Source organism: Diceros bicornis, chromosome 5 (genome assembly GCF_020826845.1).
Source record: "Diceros bicornis minor isolate mBicDic1 chromosome 5, mDicBic1.mat.cur, whole genome shotgun sequence".
In the NCBI taxonomy this organism is placed as follows: Eukaryota; Metazoa; Chordata; class Mammalia; order Perissodactyla; family Rhinocerotidae; genus Diceros; species Diceros bicornis.
This window is the reverse complement of record NC_080744.1, coordinates 30,068,485-30,088,318: the sequence shown is the minus strand read 5'-3', so window position 1 is coordinate 30,088,318 and position 19,834 is coordinate 30,068,485. Positions and strand designations below refer to the sequence as shown.

Genomic DNA, 19,834 nt, shown 5'->3' with positions numbered 1-19,834 from the left:
CTGAAAGTGTGTAAAGAGAACTCTGTATTATCATGGAGGTAACAACCCTGGGGGTGGGGGAACAAAGGTAAGAAATTGGAATTATTGAATTTTAATGATTTAGAAAAGGGGTCCTATGGAGCTGAAACTTCCTCTTTTGAGGGAGTATATCTTGGCTACTCCTTGTTTTTCTGAACTCAGAGGAGAGGCACGAAGGTCTAGGACCCAGATTTCTGAAGGCAGGTTGCCACCATTCTGGTTCTGTTATCTCTAAAGGAGCATGAAGAGCCTAGTTCTACAACTATTGGAAAAACTGCAACCTGGATTCAGCTCCCACCATAGGAAGGAAGAATTGCAGTAGTGGCTGTGGTTATGCTCACACAGGTGCACCAAGCAGTGGGAAAGCCCATAAGAAGTGAACGGGAAGAAGTCCCTTCCTCTTTCTCTAACCTGGCAGTCTCCCTCTAGCATGCTCTATTGATAGAGCATAATGGATCCAGATGGGAAAACAGAAATGCCATCTGTAGAGATGATTTTTCATTTCTGGCATTGGTTATTTGTGCCTTTTCCCTTCTTCTTGATCAGTCTTGCTCATATACTGTCAATTTTGTTAGTCTTTGGAAATAACCAACTTTGGTTTTGTGATTCTTTGGATTTTAACGATTTTTATTTCATTAATTTTTGCTCTTATTATCTTCTTCCGTCTACTTTCTTTAGGCTAATTTTCTTGAAGTGGATATTTGGATCATTAATATTCATCTTTTCTTTTTAAAAAATATGTGCATACATAATAAAGTCCCTGCAAGCATGGTTTTAATATGTTCTTATGTATTGTGTTTTTATTATTTTTCAGTTCAAAATGTTTTTTTAAAAAATTTCCATTGTGATTCTTTGTGAAACATGGATCACTTAGAAGTGAATTGCTGGTGAGTTAAATGAAATTCTTAAGCTTAGAAACCAGATGGGCAGTAGGACTTCCTTTTGTAGTCTACCAGAACTAATTATGCAGTCTGGCAAGGATTGAATCAGTGTATGTTCTTCTAGAGAGGGGTGTTAAAGAAAGTTACACACAGGCTTCAGATCGTTTATGAATAAATGGTGGCTCCTAAAAGTCAGGATTTATATCAGCAAGCATAGCTGAGATAATTTCACCTTAAAATATTCCAAGAAGCCCCATGCATGTCTGTAGACAGATCTGAGTGATGCTTCCATGACCATCTGGTTCGGGGAAACAGCTCAGTATAGTTTACGTTTCTTATTTTTTTATATCAGAAAATTAAATACCATAGTTACAATTATTTATATATATATATTTGTTAGATCAGTTATGTTGTCATGAGCCCTTTAATTTATTGACATAAAGATAAAGACTGATATGTCATTATTAACTTTAGGTATTCGTGTAGGGTTCAGACCCAAGAAATCATGACTTTTTTGTTCACAAAAATAAAATAGAAATTAGGATATTGAAAAGGTTTATCAATATAATTTTACTCAGCAAAGGACATACATCATCCAGAAGTTTAAAATATACAATATTACAGAGGAATTTCATTTAAAAAGATTCTATGATGCTGACATCACTTGTCTTCCCCAGTGTAATTCTACTAACAATGACGCCAAACTGCATGCATTTTCCTTCTGTATATATTTTACTGTCTATATATGAGATATGTGTGAATGTACATATATATTTTGGGGGATGAGTCAGGTGAGGGCTTCTTTAGAAAGCAGAAATTGTGTGGGTGTACAGCCCACAACCACACAGCCTATCTGAAACCTGTAGTGAATGAATGGGCAATTGTATTGTGTTTTTTTAAATTTATTTTTATTTTTTTTATTTGTAGAAAGCGAAAGAGAAAGTCTTTCCATTTTTATTTAACTCTGCATTATGCAATATTTGAAGTGTACAAAATAACATAATTAGGATGAAGAAAAATGCACAAATGACCAGTGGTACAATGGTAAATAGCACATTATCAATGACAATTTTGTTGTCTGGACTCCTGGAGTCCATCCACCTCCTGGCTGGAGCATTGGCTCTACTCCTCTCAACATGTGGCTTCTATTACTGAGTTCAAAGCAGCTGCTCCACTTGTTCTGTGTCCCAGCCACCCGAACAGGGGAAAGAAAATTGGGAGATGATGTCTTTAAAGAGATGGCTTGCAAGTTGCACAAATCACTTCTCGCGTTCTGTTGCCAGAGCTTAGTCAATTAGCCACACCTATCTGCAGAGATTAGGAAATCTACTCCATAGCTGGGTGGCCATATATCCAACTAAAATCTGGGGGTGTTCTGTTAGTAAAAGGAAAAATAGGCCTATGGACACTGGGGAAGAGTTAGCAGCCAGTTACTGATATTGTCACACGTTCAGCTTTACAAGACAATGCCAAATTGTCTCTCAGAATGGTGAAATCAATTTACACCCACCAGTAGGGCATAAAAGTTCCATAATACACATTCTCAACAATAATTGTTATTGTCATACGTCATATTGGTTTTACCCATTTTAACAAGTGTAAAATGGTATTTCATTATGATCTTAAATTTCATTTCTCTGATTACTAATGAGGTGGAGTGTCTAGTGTCTCAGTATTTTCTCTTCAGTGAAATAAACACATCTTCAAAGCTTTTGCTGATTCCCCACACCCCCATCACATTGGCCTGTTCATCTTTTTCATTTCAATTTGTAGGAGGTTTTTAGGTATTAGTACGAAATTATTGTGTTGTTTTTACTGATGGTTTCTCTTGGCTTTCTTCTCATGAGTCTAAATTTCTTTTGCTTTGAAGCAACACATCCTTCTCCTTCCCCATCCTCACAGCTCTCCTGTCTTATTTCTTTCATATAAGCTAAAATTATAATTATAAAAATCATTTCTTAACACGAGAAAATAATTAATGTTTTGAGGGATTGTAAACACTTCCTCTTGTATATTTAAGAAAAAATTTTCAAGAGAAACTATACTTTTAAATCACTGGTTAACTTGAAAACTTGAACAATAGGGATTCCACTGTGATGTCCAAGGGCAATATTATTGTGGTTCTTTTCATTTATCTTTTTGTTTTCTAAGTGGATGCAGACCACTCAAATATCTTTAGTATCTTTTCTAGCTAAGTTAGAGTTAGGGTTGATAAATCATGTATTTTTAAAAATAAGAATAATGATAACTAACTCAAAGTGATTTTCTAAGTAATACATGAATTAGGTAAAATGCTTAGCATGGTGTTGGGAACACAGGCAGTGTTTAATAAATGGTCACAATTATTATTGTTTTTAAAATTATCATTATCATAATTGTTATCATCTAGAATCTTTGAACATATACAAAGCATATTTAGGCAAATTATTATTCTCTCCAAGTGGGAAGAATATAAATGTTGTGTTTTTGAACATATTTTCATAATGGATTGAACAAAAACTAACATCTGGGTATACTTACAGCTTACAGACGTGAACAGGTCATATTTCCAGTTCAGTTTACTGGTCAAAATGTGGCCCAACTGGGGAGCACACAGTGGATTTTCTGATTTCATGAAGAACTAAAAATTATCCCTTGGATCCACATGCTGATTTATCCGTCTCTTTATGGCATTCTTAATCTCTTTATTTCTCAGTGTATAAATGGCCGGATTCAGAAGAGGCGTGATCACTGTGTAAAACACAGCAAGAAACTTGTCCACCCAAGTGATGCTGAGTGGCCACAGATAGATGAAGATGCAGGGTCCAAAGAAGAGCACCACCACTGTGATGTGGGAAGTACAGGTGGAGAGAGCCTTACACGCCCCATCCTTAGAGTGAAGGCGGACAGTTACTAGGATATAGGTGTAGGAGATCAGCAAGAGAATGAAGCAACTTGTTGCCAAGACCCCACTGTCAGTATTTATCAATATTCCCAGAGTATGAGTATCCATGCAGGCCAGTTTGATCACCAAAGGGATATCACAGAAAAAGCTGTCCACTATTCTGGGTCCACAGAAGGGCAGCTCTAAAATCATAGCCAGTTGACTCATGGCATGCACAAAGCCAATGACCCATGATATCAAAACTAGCAGGATGCACTTTTGTCTGTTCATGATGCTGCAGTAACGGAGTGGCTTGCAAATGGCCACATAACGGTCATAGGCCATTGTCACAAGAAGCACCATCTCACTCCCTGCAAAGATATGCACACAGAGGATCTGGCTCATGCAGCCCCCAAAGGAGATGGTCTTATTATTCTTTAGGAAGTCTGTGGTCAGTTTAGGGGTGGTTACTGAGGAAAGGCAGAAGTCAACAAAGGAGAGATTGGCTAAGAGGAAGCACATCGGGGAATGCAGATGAGGGTCAGCGATGATTAAGGACACGACAAGGAGGTTGCCCACAATAGTCATCAGGTAGAGTATAGAAAATGGCAGGAAGAGGAAGGTCTGGAGGTCCCTTGAATTGCAAAGTCCACGAAAAATAAACTCAGACACCACAGACTGGTTTGCTTTCTCCATTTAGCACAGTATGTTCTAACTTGGACCAGAAACAGATGAACTAAGAATTTCTAGAAGGGAAAGAACTTAATGTTCAGGTGCCAGAGAGCAGATAAGTACTACTCATGTGCAATATCAAAATCTTAGCATTGTACTAAGCTCAATATGGAGAACAAAATTTTCTTGAATTTATGGGTGGGCACAGCCTTATGGCTAAGAGAGGGGGCTAAGTGTAGAGGGGCATGTCAAAACCTTGACTCATCAGAAGCATAGTTCTTATGGGTTTCAAAAATGAATATTCTCATTAAAAATGTCAGTAGTAATGTAGTCCGTAAAAAGTTTCTCCAAGGCTTGAATCTATCTCTTCTGAAGCGAAAAAGCATAGCTCTAAAATATATTTGGAGGGTCTTTACCAAGCTCTATCCAGAGCAATAATCTAATGTTACATTTCTGATACAAAACTGGCTTCTCAGAAACAAATCAATTGCTAAGGGGATATGTATGAGCAGACTGAATTGAACCAAAGTCTTTTACAAACTCTGGGAAAAACTATTCATAAAATGACTAGAGAAAATTTGTTTGGGCTCCTAAAGAAACCCAGATGCTGACTACACATTTCTAAGTATCATGTATTTCCTGGCATTTTGAATCTCTCCATGAGAAGATATTTCCACAAAATCATGTGCTCCTTGGCCTGAGTAATGCCATGTATTAACGTACATTGACTGGTCCTTGGACCTCACTGGTAACAGAAATCTCTTTTTTGAGATTACCTTAAATGACAGACATATGAAAACTACTTTTATGTCTCACTGTCCCTCATGGGAGAAAATATAAATTCTAAGTTCATTTCTACTTAAACCATTCACTTAAATTATTTAAATTGACCTCTGTGGAAATACATATTTATGTATTTTCTATTTTCTATAGGCCAGAAAGCCAAGTCCTTTTTTCCTTCCTCCATTCCTTTCTTTCTCCCTCCCTTCCTTCCTCCCTCCCTTCCTCCCTTCCTTCCTTCCTTTTTTCCCTTCTTTTTTTCTTCCATTCTTTCTTTTTTAGTCTCTCTTCATCTGTCTATCTCTCTGTTATCCTATTACTTATTTCAGGCTGGAAACAGAGAGATTATAAAGTTGACTAACTGGCACTTATTATGTACCAACTCAATGTTAAGTGTTTTAGAAACATTTATCTATTTTGTTAGATATTCCTTCCATATGGCTTAAAACATTTTGCATTTCCACCAGCAAAGTGTGAAATTGCCTGTTTTTCCACAGCCTTGTTAACACAATGCTTTGTCACTATGATGGTGATAAATGGCATCTGAATGTAGTTTTAATTTTTTGTTGTGAGATTAAGCATTTTCCCCCATATTTTAAGGACTGTTTGCCTTTCTTTTTCTTTAAAATGCCTGCTCCCCGCTTTTTGTACATTTTTTCTACTGAGTTTTGCTCTTTTTCCTTCTCAGAATTTTTCTCAGAAAAAGTAAGATTTTATTCTTATTATTTTTTAATGAAAAGCAACCTATGGATTATGTGTTTTGTAACAATTGTCTCACAGGAATTCTAACAATTTTACTTTTTTTTATTATTTCGGTAAGAACACTTAACATAGACCTAGTAAGCTATGTGCACACAGATATACATTATCTATTTTGATAATGAAGTTTAAGGTTATTTTGCAGATGAGAAAGCTTGATTTTCCTGAGTCATAAACTAGAAAGTAATAGAACTGGAATATAAAGTGAGTTCTGTCTGACTCCAAAGCCTCCGGTATAACTTCCCTCATAGGAATGGCTTCTGGTAAGAATCTTGATTTTGACAAGATGAAGAAAATAACTAAGATTTCTGAAATAAGATATTTTGTTCTACGAAGAGGTAACCCAGAGACAAACAAATGTAAGTGGTCAATAACAATAGGAAAAGATGTTCAGGTTTACATTAAAATCAATTCAGTTTGTCTTCAAGTTTTATGGTACTTTGCTCTATTAATTTTTGAATGATGTTTTTTGTCCTTTTACTGCCTTGATCAACTGGTAGAACAAGTAAAATCCAAAAGGAATTAGAAAATGTCAGGATAACTTGGAGAGTCTCTGAGAACAAATCTTCCCCAAACTGGGCATCTGGGAACTTCTAAGATTGTGGAAAGGCAGGGCTTTTTGAGTGTGGAAACTACAGTTATGAATCCAGAAATATCAGAGATAATTTGGGAGAGAAAACTCATAATCTTTCCGATAAGCACATTAACTAAATAACACATTCAGAACTCTAAGCTCCATAGGTAGGTATGGAAAAATGCTACAGGAGAGATGAAAAACAAAACAGTTCAGTCTTAAAATAGGGGGAGGCATCAAAAGGGAAAGTTTAAAAATCACGTGTGGGAATATACTTACCCTACACAGGTCACCTCTGAAACCAGATCCTTTTTCGCTGACTGAGAAGGCTTATTCTAGATTCTACCCTAAGTCTGAAATGAAAACTAATTAATTTTCTGCTGTGACCAGTGTTGGTAGAAGTGCATCCTCCTCAGTGGCATATATACACTGTAAGGAGTAGCCTCTGGGCTTGGAAATTTTCCACTTCAGTGTTTTAAATAGAGCCAAGTATTTGGAAAGACTCCCTATAATGTTCCTTGGGGATCCATAGCTTCCAACTTTCCCTGAGGAAATGCTGGGCATTGAGGATATTATTCAGTAATCCACCCTTTCAAAGCTAGTTCAACTTAGTCCAGTGAAATACAACTATTAATATAAGACCAGGAAGTTTAAAATATTTAATTATTCTGTTTGTTAGGAGGATATAACTTTCTTCATTTTGCTTTGCATCTATCATATTATAAAATGAACTAAGAAGTAAGTTCTAGTTTCAGCAAAAGTTAGATGACTTGTGTAGATGGGCAGGTGACAGTCAGCTCATCGTTGGCATGTTGCAACTTTGCTCATAACTTAAGGGTCTAGGTGAACTTCTGCGTCCTGAGATTTCAGAGGAACAATGGGTCGCGACATTTTCAATGCTTCCTAGAGCAGAGTCCTGAAAATTAATAGTTTGAGTGTCAACCCTATTATAGGCATTTTTCTAAGTGATGAAATGATAACAAAAGGATACTTTTTAATCTACTACTTTATTAAAGAAATAATATATGGATACAGTCACTTAATAAGTTTCAAGCAATTCATTAGATGTCTTTGGAGCAAATATTGAAGGCCCCCTTCATTTGTCTTCTCGTAATCTCATCCACTCTTGGACATAACAACGATCAATCATCTAGTGCCTTCTTCCATTACTGTTAACAGTCATAAGTGTACGTATCAACACTTGTCATTAAGAAATTCTCTTCTTTCTATTTTTCTGTTTGCAGTTTTGATTTTAAACAAATTAGATGTGAAAGGCCATTATTATTAAATCCCCATTTCTTTCTTTTCCCTTGCCCCTTACTGTCCCCATCCCTCTCCTCCCTCTTAACTATCTCATTTTCTCCCTCAGAGTTTTGTTTATGTCTTTCACTTCTAGATCTCAAAACATTTAAATGAATTTATTTGCTCTTTCAGACATCTTTTGCCCAGAGGTCTAGAGTCCATAACCCTCTCAGTCAGAAAACACAAAGATTTAATGCTTATTCATTTGCATGGGTGTTGCTATACACTTTTCAGGCACTCTCTCTCATAATCATGATCGCACTTAGATCCATTTACAGAGGAAAAAATGATTTAGATCCATTTACAGAGGAGTATATGATTTCTAGGAGGCTTGAAAAACTTTTATAATACAATCAAGTATTTCTTTCACTTTACTAATATTTTTGTAATTTATAATTTATTTGTTCCTTTTTGTTGATATAATTGCATACAGCACAACTAAGCTTTTAAGTGTTCAGTTCTGTAATAACACATATACATTTGGGTAACCATCACACCAGGATACCCTACAGTCCCATTTCACATCAAATTCTCTTGCAGTACTTTAGAGTCAGTTGCATACCACACCCCTGTTTTAGGCAACCCCTGATCTCTTTTCTGTCTCTGTACTTTTCGTTTTTCCAAGAGACCAGGAAAATGAAATCATACAGCATGTTACCTTTTGTGTCTGGCTTTTTTCAGTCCGCACTTGAGATTCATCCATTTTGTTGCACATATTAGTTTTTTCCTTTCATTGGTAAATAGTATTCCACTGTATGGATGTACCACAGCTTATTCATCTTCTCCCCAGTTTAGACATTAAAGTTGTTTCTGATTTTTAGTTATTAAGATTAAAGCTACGTGAACATTCTTGTATAGGTTACCAAGTTAACTTTTTCATTTCACTTCAGTAAATATCTGTGTGGGATTTTTGGATCATAAGATTAATTGTACATTTAATAATGTAAGTCTTCTTAAGAATCTTTTCAAAAAGAAGAATGAATAGCCAATATCCATATGAAAAGATGTTCTGTAAACATATTTATTATTAGTGAGAGTACAATGGATTAAAAGTTTTCCCTAATTTAGTCTGCACTCACCTTCATAGTATGTAAAAGTTTTCTGCCTTCAACAGTGTCAGCAGGTGACAATTTTGGAAAATGAGACTGGAATTAGAAAATATCAGACGTTGGAAGGATCTGATTTTCTCTAGTGAAGTCAAAATAATTGATTTGAACATTTGCATAGGGCATAGCCTATCCACTCCTGGACACTTCAGATGAAGGAGATCCTGAGTGCTCCGGATGATACCAAAGCCCACGCCTGCTTTCTCCTCTTACTACATTCCTTGAAAAGTATTGCTAATATTTTGTGTCGATTTACAAATGACTGAGTATTAATAATACTATAAAATTGATTCATATTAATAGGCAGATAAAGAATACTTTTGTAATTAATTTTAAAACAGACAGGACTGCTGGCCCCATGGCCACGTGGTTAAAGTTCTGCGTCCTCCACCTTGGTGGCTGGGGTTTGTGGGTTTTGATCCTGGGTGTGGACCTACTCCACTAATTAGCCATGCTGTGGAGGCATCCCACATACAAAATAGAGGAAGACTGGCACGGATGTTAGCTCAGGGCTAATCTTTCTCAAGCAAAAAAACAAAGGAACATTGTCATCAGATGTTAGCTCAGGATGAATCTCCCTCACCAAAAATAAAAAAAAAAAAAAAAGCCACAGGATATTTCAGTTTGGAGAAACAGATCTGTAGGTTCGGAGAGTTTATATTTTTATCTTCAAATATTCAAGACAGAATTCTCCTTAGAGAGGGAGTAAAAATATGTGGATATCAGGGCGGCCCCATGGCGTGGTGGTTAAGTGCATGTGCTCCGCTGCTGGCGGCCTGGGTTCGGATCCTGGGTGTGCACTGATGCACCGCTTGTCAGGCTGTGCTGTGGCGGTGTCCCACATAAAGTGAAGGAAGATCGGCACAGATGTTAGCTCAGGGCCAGTCTGACTCAGCTAAAAGATGAGCACTGGCATGGATGTTAGCTCAGGGCTGATCTTCCTCACAAAAAGAAAAAAAAAATGTGGATATCAAAAAGAAAAATCAGGGAAGGAGAACGTGAATATATTTCACATGCCAGGAGCTTCCATTCACATGTCTGACCTAATCTTCATAAACAATCCATGAATCAATCTTATGTTGAGAGGTTGTATCTCAGGGTCTTTTGCAAGAAGTCACAGAGCTGGGAAGCAGCATCACTGGGGTGCACAAGCAAGATCTTCTGACTCCGACTTCCATGGTGCCATTCTGATCCCGTTAAGTTGTAAAAGCTTAATTCTATTTCCATGGAAAATAACTGATTTTCATAGCATTCTGGAGGATCTGTCCATATGGTTCATTCAATTTCTTCCTGACATAAACTGTTAGCAACCAATACCATTAGCAACCAACTTCCTGTTTGGAAACTTCTGTTATTAACGTTATACATCTCTGCCCAGGGCCATCTCTTACTATAGGGCAATTATGGATCGTGAAGTGAGAACAGTCCTTCTTGAATCTAAATATCAAGGGAGGTCTAAAACTGTATAGAAAGCCTCCCTTTTGGAGCAGGATGGTCCTTTGCTCTAGAGAGTCCAGAAGTTTCGGGATTAGCTGAGAAGAAACCCTAGATGTTTCTGTAACTTTACAAAACTTCCAGAAAATCTCAGTTGGTTATATCGAAAGTTGATATTGAAATACCAAGAATTTTGGTTTAAATGTGAGAGAGGAAGAGAAGAAAGGGAGAAATTAAGAATTTATTATAGAGTATAAGGTATTTCACATTTTAGAAACATCGTATTCTGCGATCAGCTTCTTCTTCAAGGATATAGCTGATTCCAAATTCTAACTGGGGCCTGAAAGACAGTTAGAACGCAAAACAACAGAGAATATACTTTCTGTTTGGATAAGTGTTTATGGGCTAGTGTTATCCTCAGTGTGGAATATATTTACTATGGAGAGTAGCTTCTGGGGTGGGAAAATTTAGAGCTCTGTGTTGTGAGTAGAGCAATGTTCATAGGCAGATTATCCATGCTGTGTTCCTTGGGACCTCTTAGTTTCTCAGTTTCCCCAAATTGAGAGCTCCATGTGAGTGTATGCCTATTCTCAAAATCAGAGCCAAAGAGACAAAGTGAATTCAATTATAATGATTCTAGAGATGGAAGTAAAATAGAATCTTAGAATTCCTTTTAGTTTATTTGATTATTTTGTAGTGGTGAGAAAAACCTTACTTTATTTTGGAAAGCAGAGAAATATTTTATATCACAGAATTCTCTGTGCTCACTTACCAGTTATTGTGTCCATTAGAGTAAGAAGTCTAGTTAGCACTTCTCTAAGTAATAAAACAATATTGGAGACTGCTTTCAAGTTTGCCTCTCTTGGAGATGGTTCTTTACTGTCAACACCAGAAAGTCTGTCTTATTGTTTATCTCTGATTTCCCAACATGGATGCACATTATTTGCTGTGGGAAAGGCTGGACATGCCGAGGAGTTAATGCACCCTCTAAAAATGAAGAAATACTCCAAATAACTTGCTCTTCATTTGGGACAATTCTAAGTCACAGAATCTATAGAGTCTTCCAGAGGACCACAGTAGGCTTGCACTCCAGTTATGTTTATGAACATAAGCACCCTTCCCTTCTCAGTATCATTTCCCATTCCCTTACGGATGCTTCCAAAAAAAGCTTCCAAATAAACTACCTGCAATCAAATTTTGTCTTTGGGTCTTCTGAGGGAAAGTAATCTAAGCAATAAAGTAGAGATACTAGCACTACATATATACCATTTGATGGGATGATTCCTCACATTCACAAAAGCAAGTTTGCAGTTTATTTGAAAACCTTATGAGAAGCAAAAGGAGCTTTATTATACCTTTCTTATTGTCAAAATGATCATAATTTCTATCATAAAATGTTATTTATTAGATATTGCTTCTATCTGCTAAAATTATAAATAAAATAATATGCTTACATGCAATATTCACATTTCCCATTGTAGCAAAAGTAAGGAGTAAATGCTCTAAAGAAGTAGAGAATTTTGTTCAATGAGGTAGGTGATATATAAGTTCTATTTTCAATGTCAGATGCCTAAGTGGAGATATCCAAAAGGATGATGAATGTACAGTTTTAGAGTTCCAAAGTCAGATCAAGTCAGCAAAATCTGACATAATGTCCCCGTTTACTCAATCTTTTTATGGCTACCTTTATATCTTTGTTCCTTAATGTATAGATGATGGGATTTAAGACAGGGGTGATAGCAAAGTCAGCAATGAACAGGTATTTATCAATTGATGATGTGGGGAAAGGCCATACATAGAGAAACATGCATGGAGTAAAAAAAAGAACCACTACAGTGATGTGAGCTGACAAAGTGACAAAAGCCTTGGATAAGTCTCCTGAAGAACGTTTCCAGACAGTGACCAAAATGAAGATGTAGGAAAGGATTAGCAGGAAGAAGGTGCTCATGCTCATAAAGCCACTGTTGGCAGCAACAACAAACTCAAACTTGGCTCCATCTGTGCATGCAAGTTTTATGATCCTGGGAAAGTCACAATAAAAGCTGTCTATTTTATTAGGTCCACAAAAAGGCAAGTTTATAATGAAAGCAAACTGAGACATAGCATGGATAACTCCAGTTACCCAGCCAGTGATTACAAATGAAACACATATTTTAGGGTTCATGATTTTCAAGTAGTGAAGAGGTTTACAGATTGCCGTGTATCTGTCAAATGCCATGGCTATGAGTAACACCATCTCAACTCCTCCCATGATGTGTATGAAGCATATCTGTGTCATACAATCTTGGAAAGAAATGATTTTGTATTCATTTAGAAGGTCTGTAATCATCTTGGGGACTGTCGTAGAAGCAACTCCCACATCAATGAAAGATAGGTTGGTGAGCAGGAAGTACATAGGAGAATGTAAGTGAGAATCAAAAATTACCAAAAACACAATAAAGAGATTTCCAAGGATTATCCCTAAGTAGGTCAAGGAGAATATCAACACGAGAAAAACTTTAGTTTCCCAAGAACTGGAGAGTCCCAGCAACAAAAACTCAGAAACCACAGAATCATTTAGTCCGTCCATGGACTTGAGCAGAGGAGCTGATGTTTAAATCACCTGAGGATAGAAAATGATGAAAAATCAGAATCAGTGGTACAAAAGTAAATTTTCTATTCATCTTGCTAGTTTTTTCTTTCGGTTACACATCTTAGAGTTAGAAATCATTTAATTAGATAAGAACAAACGTGAATATGGAAACATTATGGTCATCAGGAGAATGATTACATAAGAAGAGAAAAAAATTATGAATATTTTAGATGGAGGTAAATAGGATTACATTTCTTCTTATTCCATTTTTAGACTTTTTTATTTTGTTTTGTTTTGCCTCTCAAGGATTTATAGATATTTTTCCTGACCACATACCTAGATGCTCTCCCATCTGTATACTCTCAGCCATTTCTGTCACTTGCACATTAATGTTTTGACATTAACTTGCAAATTCTCCTGAGCTGAATTTCTTATTTCACTAGTCAAATAGAGATCTCCAGGCTAAATTTTTTTAATGCATTTCACCTTGCTTCATCTCATATGTGTGTTTTGTTTCCATTTTTGTTTGTGCAATTTACCATGAAAGTCAAGTGCTCGGATTGATTTTTCATGTTTGTCTCATGACACATTATCATGCTGCATACATAGACCTCTATGTTCAGTAAAAATTTGGGATACAAAGACTGTTAGTAAGTAAAAAATATTAAACACTTATAATATTAATATAATATAATGAATATATAATATCGATAGAAGACATTTGTTGATGCATCCTCCATGCAAAGCTTTGTATTAAGCACATTATCTCATTTAAGCCCCACAGAATTCCATATTCAAATACTGTTTTATTAGACTGATTTTACAAATGAAGAAACTGAGTCCTAGAGGGATAGAGTGTCAGAGCCAGGACTTTTATCCAGAGCTGTAGAACACCGTAATCCATGCTCCTAACTGTGGCACTGTGCTCTCCAAGGCCAGCACCTTCAAGTACACCCTGGATCTTCCCCAAGGATCCATTAATTAAACTTTCTTGAATTTTTTTGCTCCCTTTTACTTATTAACACAGTTAACTTCTTTTTAAAAAAATCAAATCTCTGAATCTTGTGTCCCCTTCTAATTTTCCTTCTATCCCTAACTTTTCATTGGCAATTCTCAGTTTTTGTTTATCAATAAGCCAAAACAATTCTGTTTCAAAGATACCTGTTCATAGAAAGAAACCCTGGATTCTGAATACGTCAGGCAATAGTTAATTTTCAATCATCATTTTCCTTAATCTCCCTGCAGCGTATGATAATCTTTGTCATGCCCTTGTTTCTTTAACTCCCTCTGCCCTTGGATTCTTGGCTTTTATAAAGCTAACCTTCTTCCTACTTTTGCCAACAGAAATTCCATTTGTTCAGGTAGTGGGATGAAAGCTCTAAATTTTAAAAGAGAGTAGCCCTATCCCAAGTTGAGAGCATGATATATGACTTTTCTAAACCAGTTACTATAATCCCATTTTCTTTGGCCATGAGTTAGTCTAAGATGGCATGTGACCTACAACTCTTCAATGAGATATAAACCAATGTGTCTGCAGGGCTTTCTTTTCGAAACGAAAAGACAAAGCTTCATGTAGAGAAAGTTCTTTTCATGGTTCATTATTTCTTGCATTTAATGCTAAAGATAAGCCTAAAGGTGCAGCAAACACAAAGTTCTAAAGCCCATATACTACAAAGAATGCAGTTGCGTTACTTAACCAAATCCAGCAACAGTCTCCATTCAGATTTATTGTTGTAATGTGAGAAAAAATAAACTCTAACTTGTTTGATCCACTATAAACTAGGTTTTCTGTAACTGGTTGAATGCAATAAGACCATTTCTATGACAGCCTTCCCCTAATTATTCTGCCTTCTGATTTCTCTATACCTTTCACTAACACAGTGATCATTTTTCCTCTGCTCATCCTTAATATTTGGTGTGACTCAGATTTCTGTGCTAAGTATTTGTTTTTTATTCGACATCAGTTTACTCATTTTAGCTAGTACCTACATGTTGAATTCTGAATCTGTAGCTTTATCCCTGGACTCCAGAGTAATATACTCAAAGCTGCATGTGGTGTACACAAATGGAAGTCCCACCTTCACCTTCAAGTTAACACGTCAAAACTGAATTCATAATATTTTAATCTACTCCAATGCCTGGATAAATAGCATTACCATTCTTCCAGGTGCCCAATATGAATGCTTGTGTGACTTTCTTCTCTATCCTTTAATTTCCATCTCCAGTTGCATAATTTTTACTCAAATATTTTTCAATTCAGTTCCTGCCTCATTTTCATTGTCATTTGTCTTTTGCTTTTAGTCCACATATTTTCTCATCTTGACAACTGAAAAGGCTACTGAATGTCTCTCTGCACCTTTCTTCCCCAAGTCTAGTCTGCTCTATAGTCTGTTTTCAGTTCAATTTATCCAGAGATCACATATGATCATGTAACTTTCCTACTTAAAGTCTTTGATGAGTCTATCAAGAAAAAATTCTTGACCCCACAGCACATCACATAAAAGCCTGAGAAGAGATAAGCAATATTTGATTTCAGAGGATATTTCCATAAAAATCTTAGAGAACACATATACTAGTCACTGAATAAATTTCAAAATTGATTCCTGACAAAAACTCTTAGTAAAATAGGAAGGAATAAGAAATATTTTAATACGACAATTCAATAGAATTTTTAAACAAAAAGTCAACATCTGATTATAGATGAAAGATCAAAATCAAGAACATAAAGAAGGAATCCTGCAGGACTATGTTTCAGTGATGTACTATAGGCAAGAAGATTAAATTAAGTAATACTATTGAAAAGAAGGCATCAAAACTACAATCATTCACAAATTATACAATTTCCATCTCAAAAACTTGAGAGGTAAATGGAAAACACTAAATCTAGTAAGATTATTTTAATAAATATAATAAAGTTAGTAATAATCTATTAAAATATGATAAAAAGGGATCTCATTTATAAATGAAACAAATGTGCAATGTGTTCATTCTATTGAAAAAACAAACTTTTATGAAATATTTGAAACCTTGATTGAAATGGGAGATGCAACCACATTATTTGTAAAAAATAAGACTCAAAGTTATAAAAATATCAATTCTCACTGAATTATTTTGAGCAATAACTACAGTGCTCATTAAAAGTCCAGTGGAAATCTTTTGGAACATTATAAAGTGATCCAAAAGTCTATTTCAAAGCCCAGGGAAATTTTGAAAAGGAAACTAAAAGGGAATTGGGGGACAAAAGAGAATGCTTTCTATAAAAGATATTTCTTTCTATAAAAGAATGTATCATAAACCTATACTAATTAAACAATGATCAATTTGGAGTAAAGTTGAACACATAAATGTAACAAAAATTCAGTTAAGAATGAGATAAAAACTAGGGAAGTTAGTATTTGATAACGGAGGCATTACAATTATGTAGGATAATGAAGGCTTATTCAATAAATTCAGGGTATTCAATAGTTGTTAAACATGTAGCTCAACATTGAAAACGTAAAGTTGTACCTTATACATCTTACAGCAAAGTAAGTTCTGAACAATTAGAGGGCTAAGATGTAAAGTAAAATTATAAAATGGCAATAAAACATGTATGAATTAATTTTTAAAACTTGAGATTGAAGAGGCCTTTCTACGATTACTCCAAATTCAGAAAGCAGACTCCATTTTTGTATTTGTTTTCCTCAACAGAATGAATAAACCTGTTGTTGCTGTGGGATTGGGAAAGCAGTGCTTCTCATTCCCACCTGGTGGGAGTATGAAGTGGTACAATCATTCCAGAGGACAACTGAGTAAGAGAAGTAAAAAATATTTTGTGTGACTTAGTAATCTTGTGTCTTGTAATTAATTGAAAGGAAATAAAAAGACAAATGGACAAAATGTATAATGTTATTTTACTTCACTTATCAACATTTCTTATAATGTGAAATATTTAAGAATAAGAGACTGATTACATAAGTGGATACATTCATACAACACAGATTTTAAAAAGATTATTGTCTATATTAACTAGCATGTAAAGATATCAATAGTCAAGGAAACATTTATAGAGAAAAAATCTTTTCATTTTGGGGGGTGCAAATAGCATTTTGCATGAGGAAATGTTTAGAATTTGCTCCAAATTTCTCTAGTTTCTGAGATTTTAAATAACTTTATGCTTGTTTGTTTATCCTCAACTTGATTTGCTATATTTTAGAGGTAATATTTTCTTATTTTTCTAATTTAAAAACAAACGTATCAAAATTAACTGAGGGAATAAGAACATTATATAAGAGCCATTTCCAATACTGTAATGCTGTGTTTAATAGCATAGACACAGGGGCCAACCTGTTTGCATCTCCAGACCCTCCATTTACCAGCTATATATTCTAGGTGAGTTACTGAACCACTTGGTACATCAGTTTCTTCATCTGTTAAAGACAGATTCTAAGAGTCACTACCCTCTATGTTTTGAGGACTAAATGAGTTGAATCAAGAAAACATCAGAAAATGCTGGGACATATAGTAAGTGCTAAATAAGCATCATTTGTTATAGTATATAGTAAGTGCTAAATAATTTGGGTGGTTTTCAGGAAACCATGGGAACAGTGTTTGAATTCTTTTGTCAAAAATAAATCTAGTATGCTTTTTCATAGTGTGTCAGTAGAAATAGAATAGCCAAGACATAGACATTACTTTGTCTTTTTGTGATCATAATGTTCAGAGATAAAGGGGATGAAAAATTCAAGACACTTCACATACTACTTTAACAAGGATACTAGCATTTTGAAGAATGTTTTATGTTCATCTCGTCATACAATTTTAACTGTGAGAATAAGACCAGAAGGATATAAACAACATGAGGGAAAATCACTCAGATAAAGTGAGATAACAAAGGAAAAAGGGAGACAGAAAGAGAAATAGGGAGTAAAAAAAAGGAGATAATTATGGAACCAGGTGCTGGAGGACTGAAGAGCAGTCCACATTCTTGCACAGCCTCAGATTTCACCCTCAGCAGCTTCAAGGGATTGAGAAACACAGAGAGATTAACTCCTTTTGCTCAAGACAAATAGTTATAAATAGTTCTTACCATTAGGAATGAAACCAATTAGTAGCACTGGGAATTAATTGCCGTTACCCCTCACAGGCCAGAGGGATTTCTCTTTTGAAATGTCTTATATGATAGACATACTAAACTCCTTTGGCTGCTGACTGTCCTTGATGAGAGAAAATGTAAACTCTAAGTTCACTTGTTCTCAAACTATTCATCTATATTATTTATATTGATTTCTGTGGAAAAAATTTTTTCACTAAGCCAGAAAGTTAAGTCCTTCCTTCCTCCCTATTTTTCTTCCTCCTTTCTCCCTTTCTTTCTTCCTTTCTCTCTCTTAATCTCTCTATCTCTCTATTTTTCCTTCACCTTTTTCAGGCTAGAAACTGGATGATTAAACAGTTGACTAGCTAGCACTTATTACATGACAGTTGTTGTGCTAAGAACTTTACAAACACTATTTCAATAATCACAATGCTTATTGCCATTTTATAGATGCAAAAGCTTGATTTTCCCAAGTCGTAAGCTAGAAAGTAACAGAAGTAGAATATAAACTGAGGTCAGACTCCCAAGTCTCCAAAATACTTCCCTACTCGAGATGGCTTCTGATTTTGACAAGTCTAAGAAAATAAAAAAGGCTTCTAAAATAAGACATTTTGTTCCCTAAAGAGGTAACTCAGGCACAAACAAGTGTAAAAGACCAAAAACAATAGGAAAAGATGTTCATGTTTATATTAAAATCACTTTAACTTCATTGCTTGTCTTCACTGGACTGCACTTAGGCCTATTAATGTTAATGACTGAGGTTTTCTGCATTTGCTACTTTGATCAAATGGTAGAACAAGCAAAATCCAAAAATAATTAGAAAATATCAGGATAAGTTGAACAGTCTATGAAAACCAACCCTCCCCAACCTAGGCATCTGGGAAATTCTGAGATTGTAGAAAGGCAGTGTTTTTTGTTAGTGTGTGAAACTGCTGTTAAGAATCCAGAAATTCCAAGGACTAGTTAGGAGAAAATCTATAATTCCTGTAAGCACACTAACTAAATAACACATTCAGAACTCTAAGCTCCAAAGGTGATATAAAAAAATGCTACAGTAGAAACGAACAATTTGTCTTAAAATAGGGAGGAGGCATTAAAAGCACAAGTTCAAAAATCACTTATCTGGGATATACTTACCCTATAGAGATCACCTCTGAAACCAGATCCTTCTTTACTGACTTAGAGGGCTTGCTCTAGATTCTATCCCTAGTCTGAAATGAAGTCCAATAAAGTTTCTGCCATGACCAGTGTTGGAGGGACTGTGTCCTCCTCAGAGTGGCAAATACTCACCGTAAAGAGTAGCTTCTGGGCTTGGAACTTTCCACGCCTGTGTTTTAAATAGAGCTATTTGGAAATACTTTCTCTGTCATGCTCCTCAGGGATGCTTAGCTTTCTCCTTTCCCTGAGTTGAGTGTATCATGTAATAATGCACCCTTTTCTAAGTTACACCAGTTAAATACAACTAAAAAGGTTATTAAATGTAAGAAAAGGAAGTTTAAAGCATGTGTATGATCTGATTGTTGGGAAGATATAACTTTCTTTCTTCTGCTCTGTATCTACCATGTCATCAAGTGAACTAAGAAGTCAGTTCGAGTCCCAGCAGAAGTTAGATGAGTTATGTAGATGAGCAGGTGACAGCCAGCTCATCATTGGCGTGTTGCAGCTGTGCTCATAACTTAAGGATCTATTTGAACCTCTGCTTCCTTGGACTTCAGAGAAACATTGTCTCAACATTTTCAGTGCTTCCTTGATCAGAACCCTGAGAATTAGTAGTATGAGTATAAACAATATTATAGTCA

General features: G+C 35.6%; 2 protein-coding genes across 2 annotated transcripts; both read right to left on the bottom strand.

Annotated features, from left to right (window-relative positions):
• Positions 1–3,519: 3,519 nt before the first annotated feature.
• Positions 3,520–4,458, bottom strand: LOC131405887 (olfactory receptor 4K3-like). The gene has a single exon (XM_058541126.1). The coding sequence runs from the start codon at positions 4,456–4,458 to the stop codon at positions 3,520–3,522; it is 939 nt and encodes a 312-aa protein (XP_058397109.1).
• Positions 4,459–12,022: 7,564 nt separating this feature from the next.
• LOC131405890 (olfactory receptor 4F21-like) lies at positions 12,023–12,958 on the bottom strand. The gene has a single exon (XM_058541128.1). The coding sequence runs from the start codon at positions 12,956–12,958 to the stop codon at positions 12,023–12,025; it is 936 nt and encodes a 311-aa protein (XP_058397111.1).
• Positions 12,959–19,834: the final 6,876 nt, after the last annotated feature.